The sequence below is a fragment of the Physeter macrocephalus genome, chromosome 16 (assembly GCF_002837175.3).
Source record: "Physeter macrocephalus isolate SW-GA chromosome 16, ASM283717v5, whole genome shotgun sequence".
NCBI classification, from domain to species: domain Eukaryota; kingdom Metazoa; phylum Chordata; class Mammalia; order Artiodactyla; family Physeteridae; genus Physeter; species Physeter macrocephalus.
Genome location: NC_041229.1, coordinates 72,482,419 through 72,507,198, shown reverse-complemented (window position 1 = coordinate 72,507,198; position 24,780 = coordinate 72,482,419). Strand labels below are relative to the sequence as shown.

The 24,780-nt window shown below is 38.3% G+C and overlaps 1 protein-coding gene across 14 annotated transcripts in view; it reads right to left on the bottom strand.

The window, feature by feature from the left end:
• LOC102976495 (L-lactate dehydrogenase C chain) overlaps positions 1-23,946 on the bottom strand; it is a 72,181-nt gene extending 48,235 nt beyond the window's left edge. For 7 of the 14 annotated variants that reach the window (XM_055078680.1, XM_055078688.1, XM_055078681.1 and 4 more), the window contains exons 1-3: positions 23,389-23,946; positions 17,646-17,763; positions 10,525-10,698 (exon numbers count right to left, since the gene is read on the bottom strand). In XM_055078680.1, the coding sequence (XP_054934655.1) occupies positions 10,525-10,698; positions 17,646-17,763; positions 23,389-23,514 (418 nt within the window). In that variant the 5' untranslated portion in view covers positions 23,515-23,946. Of the gene's footprint in view, positions 1-10,524; positions 10,699-17,645; positions 17,764-22,436; positions 22,481-23,388 lie in introns of all 14 variants that reach the window. The other 7 variants (XM_055078679.1, XM_055078682.1, XM_055078689.1 and 4 more) reach the window with 7 other exon arrangements.
• Positions 23,947-24,780: the final 834 nt, after the last annotated feature.

Below are 24,780 nucleotides of genomic sequence, written 5' to 3'. Positions count from 1 at the left end.
TGCACACAGAGCCTTCCGGCAAAGACTGGGAGATATCTTTTGGTTCCAAATATTTAAGGAAAGTTCTGTCCAATCACTGGCTGACAACTAAACAAATAGAACAAAGGCTTCTGTGTTCATGTATAATAAAGAATACAGATGACAGAATTAATTCATAAAAGTCAGGAAACAAACTACAAGCATCAGCAAAGTAAACACTGGGAGGGAAGAATTTGACTTACAGAGTTTTCTTGCTATACATTTTTTTTTTTTTTTTTTTTTTTTTTTTTGTTGTGGCCTCTCCCGTTGCGGAGCACAGGCTCCGGATGTGCAGGCTCAGCGGCCATGGCTCACGGGCCCAGCCGCTCCGCGGCATGTGGGGATCCTCCCAAACCGGGGCGCAAACCCGGTTCCCCTGCATCGGCAGGCGGACGCGCAACTACTGCGCCACCAGGGAAGCCCCTTGCTATACATTTTTAATGTCCAGTTTTCAACAAAATAATTATGAGGCATTAAACAAAATAAGGAAATATGGATCATACAAAGGAAAAAAAGCAATCAATAGAAACTGTCCCTGAGTAAGCCCAGATATTGAACAACTATCCTATCTTCAAGTCTACTGATTCTTTCTTCTGCCTTCTCAATGTGCTGTTTTGCCCGTCCAGTTAATTTTCACTTCAGTTAAGTTTTTAACCTCAGAATTTCTATTCAGTTTTTAAAAAATAATTTCTATCTATTAATATTCACTATTTGGTGAGACACCAATCTCATATTTCCTTTTGTTCTTTAGACATTGTTTGCTTTAATTCTTTAAACATAGTTAAAACAGCTGATGTAAAGTATTTGATAAATCTTTATTCAATTACTCTGGCTAGAATTTCTAGCATGATGTTGAACAGAAGTGGTGAAAGGAAGCCTCACTGCCTTGTTCCTGGTCTTAGGGGGAAAACCATTTAGTCTTTCACCACTGAGTATAAGCCGAGCTGTGGGTTTTTCATAAATATCTTTTATGAGGTTGAAGAAATTTCCTTTTATTCATAAATTTACTAAGAGATTATTTTTCAAAATCATAATTCAGTGTAGAATTTTCTTTAATGTTTTTTCTGCATTATTAGCCCTTTTATCATTATATAATATTCTTCTTTGTCTCCAGCAATAATTTTTGTGTTAAAGTCTAATTTCTGTGATATCAGTACAGCCACTCCAGCTCTCTTTTGGTTCCTGTTTGTATGAAATATCTTTTTCTATCCTTTTACTTTCAGCTTATTTGTGTCTTTATTTTTTTTCTCTTTTTTTCAATTTTTATTGGAGTACAGTTGATTTATAATGTTGTGTTAGTTTCAGGCACACAGCAAAGTGAATCAGTTATACATATACATATATCCACTCTTATTTTTGGTGTTTTTTTTTGGTTCTTTTCCCATATAGTCCATTACAGAGTACTGAGTAGAGATCCTTGTGCTATACAGCAGGTTCTTATTAGTTATCTATTTAATATATAGCAGTGTGTATATGTCAATCCCAGTCTCCCAATTTATCCCTCCCCTCCCCTTATACCCTGGTAACCATGTTTGTTTTCTCCATCCATGACTTTACTTCTGTTTTGTAAATAAGTTCATTTGTACTCTTTTTTTTAGATTCCACATATAAGCGATATCATATGATATTTGTTTTTCTGTGTCTGACTTACTTCATTCAGTTTGACAATCTCTAGGTCCACCCATGTTGCTGCAAATGGCATTATTTTGTTCTTTTTTATGGCTGAGTAATATTCCATTGTGTATACATACCGCATCTTCTTTATCCATTCCTCTGCTGACGGACATTTAGGTTGCTTCCATGTCCTGCCTATTGTAAATAGTGCTGCAGTGAACACTGAGGTGCATGTATCTTTTCAAATTATGGTTTTCTCTGGGTATATGTACAAGAGTGGGACTGCTAAGTCATATGGTATTTCTATTTTTAGTATTTTAAGGAAACTCCATACTGTTCTCCATAGTGGCTGTACCAATTTACATTCCCACCAACAGTGTAGGAGGGTTCCCTTTTCTCCACACCCTCTCCAGCATTTATTGTCTGTAGATTTTGTGTCTTTAAATCTAAAGTGAGCCACTTATAATTAGGCAAGAAAAAGAAATAAAAGGCATCCATATTGGAAATGAAGAAGTAAAACTATCTCTATCTGCAGGTGACATAATCCTATATATGGAAATCCTAAAGAATCCACGAACACAGACACACCAAAAAAACCTATTAGAGCTAATAAATAAATTCAGTAAAGTTGCAGGATACAAGATCAACACTCAAAAATCAGTTGTATTTCTATACACCAGCAATGAACGATCAAAGAAGGAAAATAAGAAAACAATTCAATTTTAAGTATAGAGTCAAAAATAATAAAGTACTTAGGAATAAATTTAATGAAGGAAGTACAAGACTTGTACACTGAAAACTACAAAACATTGCTGAAAAAAATTAAAGAGGAAATAAATAAATGGAAACACATCCCATATTCATGGATTGGAAAAATTACTACTGTTAAGGTAGCAATACTCCCCAAATCAATTTACAGTTTCAGCTCAATCCCTATTAAAATTCCAATGGCCTTTTATGCAGATATGAAAAAGCCAATCCTAAAATGCGTATGAATTCACAAAAGTCCCTAAAGAGTGAAAACAATCTTGAAAAGGAAAAGCAAAGCTAAAGGACTCATACTTCCTGATTTCAAAACTTACTATAGAGCTACAGTAATCAAAACAGTATGCTACTGGCATAAGGATGGACATATCAATCAATGGAACAGAATTGAGAGTCCAGAAATAAACCCATTTACCTATGGTCAATTGATTTTAGCAAGGGTGCTAAGACAATTCCATGGGGAAAAAATAATCTCTTCAACAAATTTTGGGACAACTGGATCCACACACAAAAGAATGAAGCTTGATCATTACCTCACACCACGTACAAAGTTAATTCAAAATGGATCAAAGACCTAAATAAGAGCTGGAAATATAGAGTAAATCTTCATAACTTTGGATATGGTAATGATTTCTTGGGTATGACACCAAAAGGAAAAATAATTAAACTGGACTTCATCAAAATTAAACATTTTTGTGCATCAAAGTATACTATCAAGAGAGTGAAAAGGCAGCCCACAGAATGGGGGAATATATTTGTAAATCATATATCTGCTAAGAGTCTTGTATCCAGATTATACAAAGAATTCTTATTACTCAACAACCAAAAGACAAACAATGAAATTTTTAAATGAGCAAAGAACTCAAATTGATATTTCCCCAAAGAAGATGTACAAATGGCCAACAAGCATTGAAAAGATGCTCAATGTCATTAGGCGCTAGGGAAACATAAATCAAAACCACAATGAGATACCACTTCACATCCACTAGGAGAGCTAAAATTAAAAAATAGAGAAAGTTTACAAGTGTTGGTGGGGATATGGAGAACTGGAACATTTATAAATTGCTGGTGGGAATGTAAGTACAGCCACTAGGGAAAACAGTTTGGCAGTTACTCACTAAGTAAACATAGAATTACCATATGACCCAACATTTCTACTCGTAGGTATATACCCAAAAGAGCTGAAAACAAGTGTTCAAATAAAAGTTTGTACATGAATAGTAGCACTATTCACAATAGCTAAAAGGTAGAAACAACTCAAATGTCCATCAAGTGATGAATAGATAAATACATTGTGGTATAGCTATGCAGTAGAATATTATTCAGTCATAAAAAGGAATGAAGTACTGATGCATGCTGAAACATGGATGAACTCTAAAAACATTACTAAGTGAAAGAAGACAAAGACAAAAGGACACATGTTGTATGATCCCATCTATATTAAATATCCAGACTAGGCAAATCCATAGACACAGAAAGCAAATTAGTGGTTTCCTGGGTATGGAGAGAGGGGAAATGGGAATTGACTGCTTAATGGGTACAGGGTTTCCATTTTAGGTGATGTAAAATCTGGGCATTAGACAGTTGTAGCAGTTGCACAAAATAAAATTTACTTAATGTCACTAAATAATATACTTTAAAATGGTTAAAATGGTAAACTTATGTATATTTTCCCACAATAAAAAAATAGACTTTCACTCAAAAATTTTTACTAGAGACAAAGAAAGACATTATATAATGGTAAAAAGGTCAATAGATGCTGGGGAAAAAAGCATTTGACAAAATTCAACACCCATTCATGATTTTTAAAAAACTTTCTGAAACTATGAAGAGAAGAAAATTTAATGAAAAACCCACATTAAACATCAAACTCAATGATAAAAGACTGAATAGAGTCCCCATAAGATAAGGAACTAGGCACGTATGTCCACTTTCAACACTTGTGCAAAGGTGACATGCACAAATACCGCTAACACCAGAGGCTATAAACAATGTTTACTGAAGAAAATCTTAGAAGGAGAGAAGTAGGGAACCACAATCTGTACACTGAATTCTCTTTATTCCACAGTATAGGTTAGGCACAGATCTTCTGTATACAAAATTGCCAAGGGAAGAGAAGCCTCCTTTGGCTGGCAAGCAGGACGTTCTCTTGAAACTCCTACAAGAGCAAGAGTGAGCCCCACCACCTCACTATGTTACACATTTATATCTTAGCTTTGGAGGGAATGGAAACCCCTAGTTTCCTTAAGTAACAAAAAATTTATCAAGGGATAGCTGGATTCAGGAACAGTGGTAAGAAGTATGCATTTCCAGGGCCAAGGTCTACATACCAAAGTCCCCGAAAAGAACCATGCATGCCGGGACTTCCCTGGTGGCGCAGTGGTTAAGAATCCGCCTGCCAATGCAGGGGACACGGGTTCGAGCCCTGGTCCGGGAAGATCCCACAGGCCACGGAGCACCTAAGCCCGTGGGCCACAACTACTGAGCCTGCGTTCTAGAGCCCATGAGCCACAACTACTGAAGCCCATGTGGCCTAGAGCCCGTGTTCTGCAACAAGAGAAGCCACTGCAATGAGAAGCCCGTGCACTGCAATGAAGAGTAGCCCCCGCTCGCTGCAACTAGAGAAAGCCCACGCGCAGCAACGAAGACCCAATGCAGCCAAAATAAATAAATTTTTTTTTAACCTTAAAAAAAAGAAGAACCACGCATGCCAGGAATGCTGACAACAGCTTAAGGCCTTGCTGTCCCTCCACAGGCTGACTCAGTTCAGCTGATTCAGCTGTTAAGCTACCAAAAGGAAGGAGGAAATGAGTTTCCAGGGTCATACAGATTTGCTTCTCCTCGTTACCAATATTCATCACTGTACTGGAAGTCCTAACCAGTGAAATGAGGCAAGAAAATAAAAAGATCTTCAAATTGGAAAGGAAGAATTAAAAGAATTAAAACCAGTAAATGGTTTGAAGATGACATGATAACGTACAGAGAATATCCTAAGAATATAAAGAGAATTACTAGAATTAATAAGTGAATTTAGCAATGTTTCAAGATACAAGGTCAATACATAGAAAACAATAGTGTTTCTATATGCTAGCAATTAAACAATTAGAGAATGAAATGGTAAGACAACTCCTTTTATAATAGCATTGAAAATATGAAATATTTAAGGATAATTTAACAAAATTTGTGTAAGACCTAAACCTGAACACTACAAAACATTGCTAAAAGAAAATAAAGAAGACTTAAATAAATGAAGAGATATGCCATATTCATGGATTGGAAGACTCAATAGTGTTAAGATACCAATCTCTCCAAATTTATCTACAGCCAGCATGTGTTTGTATAGAAATTGATAAGCTAATTCTAAAATTTATGTTAAAATGCAAACAACACATAATATCCAAAGTAAGTTTAGAAAAGAAGAAAAAGAGAATTTATACTAATTTAAAGAGTTAGTGTAATCAAGATGATGTGTAATAACAAAAGAATATATATGGGGCTTCCCCGGTGGCGCAGTGGTTGAGAGTCCGCCTGCTGATGCAGGGGACATGGGAGAGAAGCCACTGCAATGAGAAGCCCGTGCACTGCAATGAAGAGTAGCCCCCGCTCGCTGCAACTAGAGAAAGCCCACGCGCAGCAACGAAGACCCAATGCAGCCAAAATAAATAAATTTTTTTTTAACCTTAAAAAAAAGAAGAACCACGCATGCCAGGAATGCTGACAACAGCTTAAGGCCTTGCTGTCCCTCCACAGGCTGACTCAGTTCAGCTGATTCAGCTGTTAAGCTACCAAAAGGAAGGAGGAAATGAGTTTCCAGGGTCATACAGATTTGCTTCTCCTCGTTACCAATATTCATCACTGTACTGGAAGTCCTAACCAGTGAAATGAGGCAAGAAAATAAAAAGATCTTCAAATTGGAAAGGAAGAATTAAAAGAATTAAAACCAGTAAATGGTTTGAAGATGACATGATAACGTACAGAGAATATCCTAAGAATATAAAGAGAATTACTAGAATTAATAAGTGAATTTAGCAATGTTTCAAGATACAAGGTCAATACATAGAAAACAATAGTGTTTCTATATGCTAGCAATTAAACAATTAGAGAATGAAATGGTAAGACAACTCCTTTTATAATAGCATTGAAAATATGAAATATTTAAGGATAATTTAACAAAATTTGTGTAAGACCTAAACCTGAACACTACAAAACATTGCTAAAAGAAAATAAAGAAGACTTAAATAAATGAAGAGATATGCCATATTCATGGATTGGAAGACTCAATAGTGTTAAGATACCAATCTCTCCAAATTTATCTACAGCCAGCATGTGTTTGTATAGAAATTGATAAGCTAATTCTAAAATTTATGTTAAAATGCAAACAACACATAATATCCAAAGTAAGTTTAGAAAAGAAGAAAAAGAGAATTTATACTAATTTAAAGAGTTAGTGTAATCAAGATGATGTGTAATAACAAAAGAATATATATGGGGCTTCCCCGGTGGCGCAGTGGTTGAGAGTCCGCCTGCTGATGCAGGGGACATGGGTTCGTGCCCTGGCCCGGGAAGATCCCACATGCCGCGGAGCGGCTAGGCCCGTGAGCCATGGCGGCTGGGCCTGTGCGTCCAGAGCCTGTACTCCACAACGGGAGAGGCCACAACAGTGAGAGGCCCGCGTACCGCAAAAAAAAAAAAAAAAAAAAAAAAGAATATATATGGAAATCAATGTAGAAAATAAGGAATCCAGAAGTAGACCCAAATATATGATAATTTTCACAGCAATTCAGATGCAAAAAAAGTATTTTCAACAAATGTTGTGAAAACTGGATATCACCATTGAAAAAAAATGAATATCAACACTTACTTTACATTAAACACTAAAATTTATATGAAAATGAATCACCGTCCTAAATATAAAAGATAAAACTATCAAACTTATATAGGAGAAAATATTCAGACTTAGGGTAGGCAAAGGTTTCTTAACTAGGAGTCAAAAGAGCATAAAACACAAATAAGAAATTGATAAACTAGACTTCACCAAAATTAAAAACTTTACTCATTTAAAGATATCATTAACATTAAGAACACAAAAAGGCAAGCCACAGACGGAGAGAACCTATATGCAATACTTAATATCTGACAAAGAGACCTGTATTCAGTGTATATAAAGAACTCCTATAATTTAATAATTAAAAGACAAAAGATCTAAGTTTTAAACATGGGCAAAATATTTGAAGAGCTCCTTCACAAAAGAAAACATACTAGTATTCAATGAACACATGAAAAGATTCACAACATCTTTAATTATCAAGGCAATACAAATTAAAACCATAATGATATTGGAATGGCTAAAATTGAAAAGACTAACAATACCAAATGTTGACAAGAATGTGGAGCAACTAGAACTCTCTTGCAGTGCTAATAGGAATGTAAAATGGAACCACCACTTTGAAAATCTGTTTGGAAGCTTCTAATAGAGTTAAATATATATCTACCATATAACCCATCTACTTTGCTCCCAGGTATTTACTCAAAGAAATAATGATATATATCCATGCAAACACTTGTTCACAAATGTTTACAGCAACTTTATTCATAACAGTCAAAAGCTAGAAATAACCTAAATATCTGCAACTGGTGAATGGATAAGCAAAAAAGTATTTAAAATGCATAAACAAAAGAATAATCACTCTTCATCCAAAAAAAGGAACAAATCACTGATACTCCCAACAATATGGATGAATTCTGAAAAAATCATGCTGGGTAAGAGAAGCCAGACAGAAAAGATTCAGTATGATTCCATTCATTTGAAATTCCAGAAAAGGGGGCCAGAGGTGGAACAAGGGATGGACGGCAAAGGAGCACAAGAAAACTTTAAGAGATAATGGAGATGTTCTTATCTTGATTATGGTAGTGGCTTCATGGGTGATTACATCTATCAAAACTCATTGTGGAGTGATGGCAGCAAAATGGCCCAATAAGACATACCTCACTCATAACCCCCCCTCAACAACAACAATTTGGCATTCATCTATGGACAAAAGTACCTTTATGGAAGCTGTGGAATCTAGCACCATACACCAAGGGACCCCGGAGGAGACTGGCCTAACCATGCGTCATGTAATAGGTATACAGACGTCAGTCCTGGCTGTGGATCCTACAAATGGCCCATATGTCTCCAGCCCCTTTCAGCTGCAGTCCAGTAGCCCCCAGAGAACAATGTCTTAGATAATCAACCACAGACAAGATAGCCTTTGTGGAAGCCCAGGTTTCCAACAGAGAAGTTCTAGGACACCACTGGAGCAAAAAAATATATATGAATTTGGATGCATAGTAAAAGGAACAGTTTACCTTAAACTGCAACACTACCTCCCCCAGATGGCAAAGCTCAGGGCCAAGAGAGACCTTCTTAGCCCATGATTTCTTCCACAGGGGGAAGTGAGAGCATGTAAGTGAGCATCCAGCTTCCCTAGCTGTGTGGATCACTGGCAAAGAGACCCATTTCTCTCTCACCCCATCTTGAGTACTGCGTCTTGAGCTGCATGACTGGGAGACTGGAAGAGGCTGGGAGAGTGGCAAGTAGGACCCTCAGAGACCATTAATGCGACATGGATCTTACTAACTGCACTGTGAACTCCATCAAGAAGACCCGCTCATAAACCACTGGGGACGCCTTGTCCATGGATTCTCCCCAACTAACCCACAGGCACTCCTAGCTCTCCAGGCATCTCACCCACACACATCCCCAACCTGTGGCTGGCTTCCTGTGTGTGCTCCCAGTGGTAGCAAGAGCAAGCTTTGGCACATGGCTAGTGAGCACAGCCCAAATCTGTGGGTCAGGAACAGACCACAAACTTCACCTTTATCTATGTCCTTGGGAAAGCAATGTCCTTGGGAAATCCTCCTTGGGAGGCTGTCAGCACCTGGCCTACTGAACTGAGGGTCAAGAGAAGGCACACAGGCTTAAGAATTCTGCCACACAGGGAGTAAGAAGCATGGAGTAGGCATACACATAAAAGGTCTGAGAAAGCCTCAGAATCCCTAGTAGCGCTGACAGAAGGTATTTCTCTCCTGAAATCAGTGGGTAGAAAATAGAGACGACTGCTACTTCAAATGCAAAGACAGCAACACAAAGCTTCAAGGAATGTGAGAAATCAAGGAACATAACACTACCAAAAGATCACAATAATCTTCTAGTGATCAACCCCAAAGACATGGAGATCTATGATATATTCACTAAAGAATTCAAAATAGCTGTTTTAAGGAAGCTAAATGATCTACAGGCAAACAGAAAAAGACAATACAATGAAATCAGGAACACAATTCAAGAACAAAATGAGAAACTTAACAAAGAGAAATCATAAAAAAGAACTAAACAAATTCTAGAGCTGAAGAAATGAAAACTGCAATAGAGAGCATCAACAGCAGAATGGATCAGTGGAAGAAAGAATCTGTGACTTAGAAGACAGGACATCTGAAATTATCTAGTCAGAGGAAAACAAAAGAGTGAGGACAGCTTATGTGATTTATGAAATTCCACCAAAAGAAAAAAATCTTCAAATTATTGGAGACCCAGGAGAAGAGAGGAAGAAGGAATAGAAAGTTTATTTAAATAAATAATGATTGAGAACTTCTGAAATCTGGGGAGAAATGTGGGTATCCAAGTTCATGAAGCTCATAAGGTCAGCAAACAAATTCAACTGAAAGACATCTTCAAGAGACATAACAGGACTTCCCTGGTGGCAGAGTGGCTAAGAATCCGCCTGCCAATGCAGGGGACATGGGTTCCAGCCCTGGTCCGGGAAGATCCCACATGCCATGGAGCAACTAAGCCTGTGCTCTAGAGCCCATGAGCCACAACTACTGAGCCTGGATGCCAGAGAGTAAATCTTCTCTCTCCTTTTTTTGTGGTGTTCCCACCACAAATAACCACATGATATGCATTAAACTTACATGTTACATGTCAATTATATATCAGTAAAGCTGGAAAAAAACAAAGTATTGTGTATTTTGGATGGGTGCGGTTTATTGTCATAAATTTACCTAAATGACATTGTTTTAAAAAGAAAAAAAAAGGAATGGTATGGAAATATCATCCTTATGCAGTTAAACGGAGTAGAAGAGACTCACCTGGATTTGAAACAATAAGCATCTTACAGTCAGGACTATTTTGGACTATGGCAGGAATGATTGATTTCATGATATTCACATTACGTTGGACCAGGTCAAGGCGACTTTCTCCTTCCTGCTGCCGTGCACCTGCTGTGACAATAACTAATTTGGAGTTTGCAGATACACTGTAATCTAAAGAAGGAAACAAAAGAAACTATTTGGATCAAGACTGCCATAATCACTGTGCCTTAATTCTTTAAAAGTCTATTGTATGATGATGGTATTAAAGTACTACCTTCATGTCTGGCATTTGCAGATGAACAGATTTTCCATATAGTAATGTTATCTTGTATAATCTGAAGGAAATTTTGTCACTATGATTTACCAATGTTCACATGGCTTTTAAAAAAATAATAATAACAGAACCTACCATGGCTTTTAGCCCACATTCTCATTTGTTATTAAGGCCTGAGGCACTGCAAGTCAGCTCTCTGGATTTTTAGAAATACCATATGAATCAGAAGCTTAGAACTCTGAGAATTTATGTGTGTTTCATGATTCTAAGAGTGAGAATGTATTTACTTACATTATTTACTTAAAATTATTATTATAACTTGTTTATGTATTTGAGATCATAAACAAGTTCTTGATTCACACAAGAAAATTAATTACCTTCTAAATCTGATGACCAGTTGTAAAATGTTTCACCTATTAAACCCAATGACGGGGCTTTCCTGGTGGCTCAGTGGTTAAGAATCTGCCTGCCAATGCAGGGGACACGGGTTCGAGCCCTGGTCCGGGAAGATCCCACATGCTGCGGAACAACTAAGCCCGTGCGCCACAACTACTGAGCCTGCGCTCTAGAACCCGCGAGCCACAACTACTGAGGCCTGTGCACCTAGAGCCCGTGCTCCGCAACAAGAAAAGCCACCACAACGAGAAGCCCACGCACCGCAACGAAGAGCAGCCCCCACTCACTGCAACTAGAGAAAGCCCGCACGCAGTAATGAAGACCCAACGCAGCCAAAAATTTTTTTAAATAAATAAAATAAATCAATTAAAAAAAAACCAAAACACGACAATATGTTACAATGCTCACTATCCCATACTGGATTTTTTAAAAACTATCATATACTTAGAAGTTATCTTCTATTTGGATGTCAAAAACTAAATTAGCTAAAATCTCTATATGCCATCTTCATTTTAAAAAAACTTATTTTTATGCTCTTTGAAATTTGCTTGATTTTAAACATACTATCGCATCTCTATGACCATTCTTATATCTTTCTAATCCAATTTATAAACCATAAACATTTGAATGGTTTTCCTGCCCCAGTAAAGATTTTTTTTTTTTTTTTTTTTTTTTTTGTGGTATGCGGGCCTTCCTCTGTTGCGGCCTCTCCCGTTGCGGAGCACAGGCTCCGGACGCACAGGCTCAGCAGCCATGGCTCATGGGCCCAGCCGCTCCGCGGCACGCGGGACCCTCCCACACCGGGGCGCGAACCCGGTTCCCCTGCATCGGCAGGCGGACGCGCAACCACTGCGCCACCAGGGAAGCCCCCCAGTAAAGATTTTAATTAGAAAGACAAACTTAGAGAATTTCATTTCTTAGGCTGGCAAGTTTCACATTAATCTAAGAGACTATCTTTCCCTTGTATCAAATAAAAGATCTACAGGAGGAAGTTCTCTTCTCTCTCTGCATACATAGTCTACTCACTCTTGCTCAAAGACCTTGCTTGACATCATCTTCCATAAAGTCTTATCTAACCACAGAAATCCAAAGTAATCTCTCAACCTCTGTGTCTCTCTCTGTAACTCTCTATCCCAGCCCCTCGTTTTCTCCCTCCTCCCCCGTCGACTTTTAGAGAATAAACTGGCAAAAAACCTTGCAACTTCTCCAGAATCATCTCGCCATAGCTCAGATCAACTATTTGAAATATTATATCCAACAAATTCAATTAAAGTGTATACCAGAGTAAAATATCAAGTCTTTTCACAATCTGTCCACAAGTTAACTTACTAGCTTTGTGTCTTATTTTTATTTCAGATTTTCCAGGTACCCTGATTCTGTTAATGCCATCATCTCCTTACCTGTTATTTTCCTTTCTAAATATAACTCAGTCCTCCCAGAGACAGCAAACCTTAGTGGTCTGGAGCAAAGGCTTCTTCAAATACCAATTCCTCTGCCAGGCATCCCCTAATTATATCATTCATAAATACTACTCTGACTTCACTGAATTTTTATACCACTTACTGCCTATAATTCTCAAATAGTCCTTATTTATAGTGCCTTATGTTATCTTCCTGTGGTTATGTTGTATTTATACCCCTAACTTGATCATTAGATCCATAATAACAGATTCTGGTCTCATATTACCTTAAAACCTTAAAAAGGTTTACTACCTATTCATATTTAAATAACATATTAAGTTTTATCTGTTTTGAATCATAAGGTATGTATTACTTTAGATAAATATTATCTGACATTTATCCATGTTAATGTGTGTCCCTGTAGTTCATTCACTTTCATTGCTGTGTAATATTACAGTGCATAACTGATCAACTTAGTATTGTTATACAATGAATTATTTCCAGTTTAGGGTTATTACAAATGACAACACTATACATCCTTGTACATGTATCTTAGTGCACATGTACACAAACTTCTCTTGGGAATATACCTAGGAGTGCAATTTCTAGGTTTGGGATATGTTCATGTTCAACTTCACCAGGTAATGACAAACTTAAAAAAAAAAAGTAGTTTTACTATAATACATTTCTACATGTCATGCATGAGAAAACCTATTGTTCCACATCCTGACAAACACTTAATATTATCACACTTTTGCCAATCTAATAGGTGTGTAATGGTATATTGATATACTTTTTATTTTCTTGGTTACTAATGAGATTGTCTTTTCCTATATTTATAGGCAATTCAAGTTTCTTCTTTTGTGAAATGTTCAAATCTTTTCCTATTTTTCTATTGGGCTATGTATATTTATCTTACTTATTACACAAGTACTTTTAGTCTGAACACTATTCCTTTGCCAGTTGTTTATGTTGCAAATATTTTCTCTCAGTTTACGATTCGTCTCTTCACTCTTTTACAGCGCCTTTTTAAGAACATAAACACTAAACTTTATACTCTTTCCTTTACTGTTCATGCTTTTTGTGTCCTTATGTTTAATAAATTCTTCCCTATCCTGAGGTCATAAAGATATTCTATGTTATCTTCTAAACAGAAGCTTTGAAGTTTTGCCTTTCATATTTTTGGTCTTTAACCAATTTGGAATTGTGTGTGTTATCAAGAAACAGTTCAGGGGAATTCCCTGGTGGTCCAGTGGCTAAGACTCTGTGCTCCCAATGCAGGGGGCTCAGGTTCGAGCTCTGGTCAGGGCACTAGATCCCACATGCCGCAACTAAAGATCCTGCATGCCGCAAGGAAGATCCGGTGCAGCCAAATAGATAAATAAATAAATAAATAAATAAATTTTTTTTTTTAAAGGAAAGGGTTCAATTTTATTTCTTTCCATAAAAACAACTATTGCCATAAGAAAAAGAATTTATAAGTCTGCAAATTTCCCATTGATCTACAATATGATCAGTGTTATATAATAATCTTTTATCTCTGCACTTAATTAGTGTAGCTTTGTAATAAGTCTTGATATCTGGTAAAGCAAATTCTCACCACCTTGTTCTTTTTCAAGAGTATTCTTGACTGTGCAGCCCAGGCTGTTGCCATGGTGAAGGTGAGCAAAGAGGCTGCAGCAGCTCTTCAACGGTGGACACTTTGCCATCCACTGGAGCTCTGTTCCTTTTAAGATTTACCTGGGATTTGAGAAGAATGCCTGAACCTACTGTTTTGAACCTGCTTTGGGGATAAAGGACTATTTGGTCATCTGGATTTGGAAGCGATCAATGGACAGGAAGAACATGGAAGGTGTGCACTCTGCCTGGGAGGTGAGATGGAACATCTTTCAGACATTTACCAGTTGGATGGCACGGGGTTCTCACTGCACAGCTGCATCTGTGGCAGAGTGGAACCTCTACTGACTTATTTATGATAGACTGTATCAAAATAAGTGTTTTTAACAATGTTTTAAAAAAGTGTCTTGTCTATTCTTGGACCTTTGAATTTCTGAATGAATTTTAGAATTAGTTTAATATGTACAACAATAACAACAACAACAAAACTTGTTGGGTTTTGACTGTGATTGCATTTAATCTATAATCAATATGGGAAGAACAGACATCTTACAATATTGAGACTTATATGAATAAGGCATACCTCTTCATTTATTTAGATATTTAACATCTTTCAATGAGGTTGTATTATTTTCTGCATAAAAGATCTTATACATGTCTTGTTAGATTTATTCCTAGGTACTTCCTATATTTGATAACATAAATAATACCTTTAAAATTTTTTGCTTGTTTTTGAATAGATTTTTAATATTTAATAATAGTTATTATTAATAGTTAATAATTTTGTGTCTGGCATCCTTGCTAAACTCTTATTTAGTTCTATATGTTGTCCCTCTTCTTATATTTGTTTATCTTCTTTTTGATTTTTTTGTAAAATCAAAAAGTATGTTTTTATAATTTTACTTCTTCCCCTTTACTAAAAGGATTGATTCAGGTACTTATCCTGCCATATGACTAGAAATTAAAGGCTGAATGATTTTTTAAGTATTTTAATACAGGAGTAGCTCTTCTTTTTTTTGTGGTACGCGGGCCTCTCACTGTTGTGGCCTCTTCCGTTGTGGAGCACAGGCTCCGGACGCGCAGGCTCAGCGGTCATGGCTCACGGGCCCAGCCGCTCCGCGGCATGTGGGATCTTCCTGGACCGGGGCACAAACTCGTGTCCCCTGCATCGGCAGGCGGACTCTCAACCACTGCGCCACCAGGGAAGCCCTTGGAGTAGCTCTTTTAACTTGACTCCGCTCAATAAACTCAACAGATTAACCGATGTAAAACATACTGATACCCAAGGCACACTGAACACTCTCAACTAGCAGATTTCTGTCTAAGTACATCTGTATACTTCCGCTCATGAGTTGCTGCATATCAAGAATCTGTCACGCTTATACCCAAATATATTTATGCCAGATATATCTATTAATTATGTAATATGATTAAATCACTAAAATATGAGGGTGAAAGAAATACACAGTAAAGGTAAACACTACATTCAGGATTGAGATATGAATAGATGTAACACACAGAATGTATCAAGTGAATTGGCAATGTTTTATTTCTTTTGCTGGGTGTTGGATACACTGATGTTTGTCATACTTAAAACTCTTTTTATATCTGAAATATTTCATAATTAATTTTTTAAATGATTGTTACTATGAAAATTAAGTTGAATGCCTTAGAAAGACATATTAAAAGAAAGTTGTTTAAAAATCTTCCTTTTAGGGGCTTCCCTGGTGGCGCAGTGGTTGAGAGTCCACCTGCTGATGCAGAGGACACGGATTCGTGCCCCGGTCCAGGAAGATCCCACAGGCCGTGGAGCGGCTAGGCCTGTGAGCCATGGCCGCTGAGCCTGCGCGTCGGGAGCCTGTGCTCTGCAACGGGAGAGGCCACAACAGTGAGAAGCCCACGTACCGCAAAAAAAAAAAAAAAAAACTTCCTTTTAGGTATGAGAGAAATAAAAATGGAGAAAAACCATAAAAATTTAATAGAATTTTGTGATTAGACTGCTTCATGAGTATCTTTAAATTAATTATAGTATTTTAAAGAAATAGAAATGATTACTACCGGTGTGCTATAAAAAACACACTGCAAAACTACAATCAGCTGAGCCATACTCAAAGTCCTTGCCCTACAATCAGAAAATCAGCAAATGAAGTTCTAAGTACATTAACATGTTTAGGTCAATATAAAATTTTATGATGGTTCTTTCTAACAGGCATTTTTAAATTAAGTAACCACTTTCAGTTCCAATCATGTTAGATAAGAGGGATTCTAGTAGAAAGTACATCTGTTGAATCACATTACCAAAAAGCACACTACATACATCAGTGTATGATAAAAGTTATTTTTCCTAATACTCTAAGGCTTCTTAGTTGGCCAACACATGATGCTAATGCTAATGGAGCTAAGCTCTCCATTTCCTCTTCTATAGCCTCAAACTATACCCTGAAACCTGATCCTCTAAAAACACACATCAAAAAAAAAAAAAAAAAAAAAAAACCAGGTTAGGGACTTCCCTGGTGGCGCAGTGGTTAAGAATCCGCCTGCCAATGCAGGGAACATGGGTTCGAGCCCTGGTCCGGGAAGATTCCATATGCCACGGAGCAACTAAGCCCACGCACCACAACTACTGAGCCTGCACTCTAGAACCCGCGAGCCACAACTACTGAGCCCGCATGCCACAACTACTGAAGCCCGCGAGCCTAGAGCCCGTGCTCCGCAACAAAAGAAGCCACTGCAATGAAAATCCCGTGCACTGCAACGGAGAGTGGCCCCCGCTCGTCGCAACTAGAGAAAGCCCATGCACAGCAACGAACCCCACACAGCCAAAATAAATCAATCGATCAAAAAAACAGATTAGGGCTTCCCTGGTGGCGCAGTGGTTGAGAGTCCGCCTGCCGATGCAGGGGACCCGGCTTCATGCCCCGGTCCGGGAAGATCCCACATGCCGCGGAGCGGCTGGGCCCATGAGCCATGGCCGCTCACCCTGCGCGTCCAGAGCCTGTGCTCCAGAACAGGAGAGGCCACAACAGTGAGAGGCCCGTGTACCGTGAAAAAAAAAAAAAAAAAAAAAAAGATAAATGTATCAGTAATATTACAAAACTATTCAAGACTGCATATCCTTGAGAAAATATATAAGACTGAATGACAAGTTTAAAAAGCACTTATATAATGTCAGTTGTGTAAAAAGCAAATGAAAAAAGGAAAGAAATAAAACCATTAACAGACGAGATTTAAAATTTTCTTTATACTTTTTTTGTATTTACCAAATTTTCTCCAATTAGAATGGAATGTTCTTTTTTTTCAAAAAATTAACCTTCTAAATTATATGTCCTAATTACAATAGTGCTATTTTTTAATTTTATATTTATTGACAACAGTTTGATAAACTTCATTACTTTTTTTTAAAGCTCTGAAAATAACTTTATAAAACTAACCTTTTCCAGAGATAATCTTTGAAGTATTAAAGAAAAGACTGCCATGCTGAAGATCCATTGTTTCTCCCTTCAGTTTGTCCACTGCAACATCAACAAGGGCAAGCTCATCAGCCAAATCCTAAAATACATGAAAGTCCTGAATAAAATGTTCCCATTTCAATTTTAGGAGAAAGAGAAAAAATTTTGTGTGGTTATTTTATAATCAAAGGAGTGTTACATTTTTAATAGAAAAAGTGGTATAAAAATAATGGTCTTTATGGGAGTTCCCTGGTGCCCTAGTGGTTAGGATTCTGAGCTTTCACTGCTGTGGCTCCAGTTCAATCCCTCAATCGCTGGTCGGTGAACTGAAAGCTGCAAGGCATGGCCAAGAAAAGTCTTTTAATGTGCCTAGAGAGACCAGAAGTTAAGGTAAACAACAGAATGTAGCAAAAATTATTAATTGCTTTGCCTTCATGTAATCGTTAAGTTTTTTAGAATTGGTTTTCTTCCACCTCAGGTAACAGTATAAAACGAATGAAAAGTTATGAAATCCTTTCAAAGGTTTTTATTATATTTAACCCTTATGCCTAATTTCTGAATTGGTTGAAGTTGTTTTAGTATGAATGCTGATGGCCAAAATATAAAGGTAGCCACCTGTGGGAAACCATTTCATGTGGTTAAGTATATTACAATTAATGTCCGCCCTCCAACCTAGGGGTAGATAAGCATATACCAGACCCAACCAATTGTTCCATCCTTCCTTCTGGCTGCAGCAATTAGTTCACAAATGGGTATATGGCCCAGGCATAACAAATGAGCACAACGTCTATGAGGTTAGAAAATGCAAGATGAGAAATGAAGTCGTTTTTCTTTGCAATCATAAGCTCTAAGGATATAAGACTCTAAGAACAAACTGTATAGCCATCTTTACCACCATATACAAAGACCCTGCCCAAGAATTAAGCCAAAAGAGGAAGTATAGACTAAGATATGCAGAGACTGTGTCTTGATATGTCTGAATTCCAGAATTTAGTAATAATATCTGAAGCTAGCTCTACTGAGATTTTTCCAGTTACATGAACAATATACAGTCTCTATATACTATACTATAATTTATTGGGTTTTCATCACATGCAACAGAATATAGAACTATATAGAAGGAATGTAGGAGACTTCCCTGGTGGTCCAGTGGTTAAGACTCTGTGCTTTCAGTGCAGGGGGCACGGGTTTAACTAAGATCCCACATGCCATGTGGCAAAAAAAAAAAGAAGAAGGAGGAGGAGGAATGTATTCCCTCAGATTCCAGTGGCCAGATTCCAAAGGTGTACAGTAAGGGAAAGGAATCAAAGTCCCTATTTACTACTGTTCCCCACCCCACCCTCCACATCAGGCACCATCTGGCCTTTCTGGAAAACTGTAAATTCTAAAATTTACTAAATTATGTGTCATACATCAGGAATAGGATAAGGATAAGGAGTTTCATCCAAAAGAATCATATATCACTTTTCAGCTAACTGATAAGAAAACCAGATCATGCTTACAGATCCATTTTTACATCTGTGTATCTGTCTGGTCTGGACCGAAAAACAGAAACCACTCTAAGCATTTCAACAGAAGGAATTTAATATAGGGAACAGGTTAGACAGATGTTGAAGAGCTGAAAGAACAGAAGGGGAACATTTATGGTAACCCAGAGATAGTAACTGCAGCTTGAAGCTACCACACCTAAGGCTGAGGAAGCAAGAGTCTAAAGGAGGTGCTTCATGGAACTAGGCTCAGACTCTGCAAAAGGCAAAATCTGCCTACTGCTCATACCACTAAACGGACAAGATGAGGTCAATGCTGGTGGTTCCAAAAGAAAGTGGAGGTTAGAACCAACTGCTACCTTTGGGACAAAGGTATACAGGGATACAGCTGGGATGACAGTGAACAGAACAATAAGCAAACAGGAAGCAGCAGGTCATGGTTCTCCTCCTGCCTCCCAACTTTCCTCTAGTGTTCCCTATTGGCAGAACCTAACAAGATGCCAACTGGCAAAGGAGAAAATGATTATGTGGAGATCCAGCACCAGCATCACAAAGCAGAGTATACGAAGTTGAATTTAGAGCTGAGTGCCAGTAAGTTAATAACCAACACAGCCTGCTTTTAAATTGTATTTCCAACTTGATTTATCTCCCTTCTCAACAGGTTACCAGAAAATTATCTCAAGGGAATCTTTCCATCCCCATTTGTCTTGACTGTCAAAGACACAGCTCAAATAATCCCTAAAAGTTTTTGTTTATTTGTTTTTTAAGAATTAACTACATCTATATGAGTCATTTCTCAAATACAATTCCAAATAGAGAGCCTGGGATTGTTAAGCCTACCAGAATCTAAAGGAATAGTTAAGAGTATCCCAGGATCTTTTCTCTAGGGAGGTCCTGAGTAACCATAGTAAGGTAGAGAGATAGAAAAAAAAAATTAAGGAAAACTGCTATGGGCACTTTGCTCTGTACAGGACAAGGAAGTAGGTTGTACTGCTATCCACTCCTAAAAACTTTACATGTCCTGATAAAACCTTTAAAGTCCACCTTTCATGAAATATGCAGGTGTCATGGTATTCATTACAGCCCTTCCATACCTTCATATCAGTAGACTATATGAATATGAATATTTTAATATCTTTCATCACTTTCCATTTATCCCACAATTTACATGAATGTGACTTGAAGACAAGGTCCTGACCTACTCTCCTTCATTTGGGCATTTGCCAGGGTACAATGGATTCTAGTAGAAAATAAATGGGCTCTAACAACTGACCTTCTCGTACAATTTGAGTTCTGAAATTTCATAATATTCCTTGGAGTAGGCTTTTATTGATTCATTGTGCTGAGCCCTCAGTGAATTCTTCATATCTGCAAACTCATGTCCTTTTATATCTTGAATAATTTTCTTCCCTCTCTTATTTCTTACTGAAATGTCAATCAACTACTGGACCTCCTGACTGACCCTCTAATTTCATCTCTTTTCTATATTCCATCTTTGTCTGACAGTCTGCTATCTAGCAGCCCAGAGGAAGTAAGAATATTCTTGCCTCACTGTTGAACATGTAGACGTTCAATGAATTCTACTGCTTTCAACAGGATGTTTGTCCTCTACTGTCTTTGATTATCTTGAGTGCAGAGCCTGTCTAGTTAAACCTCTCCAAAGAATAAACTCCTTCCCCTTGTCTGCTGGAATGTGAGAGGTGGTTGCCTGCTGATTAAGGTGCAGAAGGAACCTGGTAGTTTTCCTTCTCATCATATAAACTTTCAACTAATCCTGCTATTTCTTTTTTTTTATTTTTAATAAATTTATTTATTTTTGGCTGCATTTTGTCTTTGTTGCTGGGCGCGGGCTTTCTCTAGTTGCAGAGAGCAGGGGCTACTCTTCGTTGTGGTGCCTGGGCTTCTTATTGTGATGGCTTCTCTTGTTGCAGAGCACAGGCTCTAGGCGCAGGCTTCAGTAGTTGTGGCTCACTGGCTCAGTAGTTGTGGCTCACGGGACCTAGAGCGCAGGCTCAGTAGTTGTGGCACACAGGATTAGTTGCTCCCCAGCATGTGGGATCTTCCCTGACCAGGGCTCGAACCCATGTCCCCTGCATTGGCAGGCGGATTCTGAACCACTGTGCCACCAGGGAAGCCCAATCCTCCTGTTTTTAGTCCCATCCCTTAGCTCCATCTTGTGAGGTAACTGATACTTCCAACTCCTGAGCCTTTCTGGGGTTCTGGAACTTAACTGGCTTTGCTTCTTCTCATCATCTCCCTATGCAGGTTTCTAAAAATTGTCTAAATAATGTAGTAAAGCTTTTAAGAGTACAGGATATGTGTCCAGATTGCCAAGTTTTGAATTCTGGCCTTTTCACCTACTAGCCATTTGACCATGAGCAAGCTATTCAACATCTGTGCTTCAGTATTTTCATTTATAAATGGAGATGATAACAGTATCTACCTCCTAAGGTTATTATAAAGATTAAATAATACCTTTAAAAGATTTAGCGAGGTGAAAAGCTTAACGTTGGAAACTACAAAACTGCTGAAACAAATGAAAGAAGACACAAATAAATAGATATCCCATGTTCATGGATTGGAAGATTTAGTATTGTTAAGATATCACTACTGCTGAAAACAATCTACATATCTAACGCAACTCCTACCAAAATCCCAATGGCATTTTTTTTAAGAAATAGAAAAATCCATTCTAAAATTCATATGGAATCTCAAGAGACTCTGCATAGCTAAAACAATCTTGAAAAGGAACAAAGCTGGAGGTCTCAAGCTTCCTGATTTCAATACTTATTACAAAGCTACAGTAATCAAAACAGTGTGGTACTAACATAAAGAGACATGCAGACCAATGGAATAGAACAGAGAGCCCAGGGGAAAAAAAACCTCTCACATACATGGTCAGATATTTTTTGACAAGAGTGCCAAGATCATTCAATAGGGAAAGGACAGAATTTTCAACAAATGGGATAACTGGATATTTACATGCAAAAAAATAAGGTTGGACTGTTTACATTATACCATAGACAAAATTAACTAAAAATGGATCAAAGACCTAAATGTAAGACCCGAAACTATAAAACTCTTACAAGAAAAGATAGAGGGAAAGCTTCATGACATTGGATTTGGCAATGATTTTTGGATATGACACCAAAAGCACAGGCAACAAAAGTAAAAACAGATAAATTGAACTACATTAAAATTTAAAACTTCTGTGCATCAAAGGACACAACCAACAGAGCGAAAAGGAAACCCAAGGAATGGGTGAAAATATTTGAAAATCACTTACCTGATAAGCAGTTAATATTTAGAATATAAAAAGTACTCCTACAACTCAAAAACAAAAAAAACACCCCAATTTAAAAATGGGCAAAAGGATTTCCCTGGTGGTGCAGTGGTTCAGAATCTGCCTGCCAATGCACGGGACACGGGTTCAATCCCTGGTCCGAGAAGATCCCACATGCTGCGAAGCAACCAAGCCCGTGTGCCATAACTACTGAGCCAGTGCTCTAGAGCCTGCAAGCCACAACTACTGAGCCTGTGTGCTGCAATTACTGAAGCCCATACGCCCAGGGCCTGTGCTCTGCAACAAGAGAAGCCACCACAATGGGAAGCCCGCGCACCACAATAAGAAGCCCACACACAACAACGAAGAGCAGCCCCCGCTCGCCACAACTAGAGAAAGCCCGCAAGCAGCAACGAAGACCCAGTGCAGCCAAAAAATAAATAATAATAAATAAAAATAAAAATGGGCAAAAGATTTGAAACAGACATTTCTCCAAAGCTATACAAATGGCCAACAAGCACATGAAAAGATATTCTGGAAACAGAAAGAAAAATTAAAGGACTTCCATTGTTATTTTATCAAATTTGGTACTTTTTATTTTATAATGAGAATGTAATGCTTATAAAATTAAAAAAAATTTTTTTAAGTATAAGCCATTGGGAAATATGATTTTCACCCATTACTCTTCAAGGAAGACAAAGTGCTGAATCACTTTAACAGAAAATGTTATACTATTAACAAAATAATATAATCAGTGTCTCCTAGGAATAAATTTAAATAGTCTGGCAATGCCTAACAGATGGTAAACTCCAAATAAATGTTTCCTAAATTGTGTAAAAATCAGATGACACTTATTCGCTCCAAGGGATTAACCCTGCAACCCTGCACTCATGATCATCTACAAGACCTCTAAGTGCTTACTTATTTTCAGCCACAGTATAGGCTTATCACTTACCTTCAATAAGATACAAATAGCACAAGCCATGCCTACAGCACCAGTTCCAACTATGGTGATCTTACTCTGGGAGACTTTATCTTCTTCAATTAGATTCTCAATAAGCTGCTCCTTGACAGTTGACATTTTGAGAACCTAATAGGGATAGTGCAATTTCAGTGAAATCAAAGTCCCTGAATTAAACGCTCTCATACCTACCGATGTACTAACCACACTGAACATCTAAGGAACTACCTCTTGAGTTTGCCGAATTTTGGAGCCAGGAGCAGGGGGCAGCCAAAGAAAAAAATTCCTGGTCGAGGGGTGGAACACGGACCAGTCTATCTATCCGTATTAGGGATTGGGGAACCAACAGGTTTTTAAAGGTTCTCCCTGCCCCCAGCCACCATTTTCGCTCCAGTCCCAGTCACTCACAAACGCTTAGCGTGGCGCAACAGTACAGACAGCCCGAATGCGCGCAACGTACTGCCGTTAGACTGCTTTTTAAAGTTACACCAGGAAAAAAAGACGGCAAAGTCCGTTGAAGCGTGAAGCCCAGCGACAGTTACTTCCTGAACCGTTACGCAAGCACGCTCCCACGCATGGCTCTCCTCCGTCAGCACGCAAGCTCCGCCCCCCGGCCAGCCCGGGCGCAGGCGCATTGGCTCAGGCTTGTTCTCTGGCCCGAGGGGTTTACGCGCCACCTGTGGTTATGTTCTCTTAATACCGGTAGGTGGAATTCTAGACGGTCTTGAAGAGTGTGCAAGAGAGGGATATTGGCGTGTTGTTTCATTTCCTGCAGCCGGCCTAGGCTTCAGACTGATTTTAGGGGGAAGCTTTTTGGAGGCCAGACTACCACGTGGTGGGCAAGGGGCCAGGCTCGAAGCCGTCGTGGGAAAGAACTCTCCTGGGAGCGCCCCATAATCTCCAGTCGACCAGCTAAAGCCAGCATCCTGAGGACAGTGCTTCCAAATCTGAATTGATAGTAGCTAGCGGAGGCGAGATTGAAGATGGGCAGCTATCTTGGGACATATGTGGCGGAGCTCAAGGCCTGAACCGACCTAACTTACCTCTCTATTAGAGGGCATGCTGAAGGGACCTGGGCCCTGAGGACGAAAAGGAATTTAAGGAAAGAGCAGACTTGGGCATGATCAGCCTGAATTTCAGAAACAAACTTTTTAATGCACTTACATGCCCTTGTCCGAGCACTTATTTGCAGGAATTTTAAAAATTATGATTAAGTTCTATAACTTCAGGACTGAGTGGTGAAATAAAGTTTGAATTTCTCTTGAGAGAACAGAGGGTAGTAATGAAAAGGAAAGGCCATGTGTAGTTTTCTAAGGGTGATATTAATTTATGCCAAGGATTTATTTATAACTCACAGAAGGGACACAACCTCCTCTGTCATCTTTT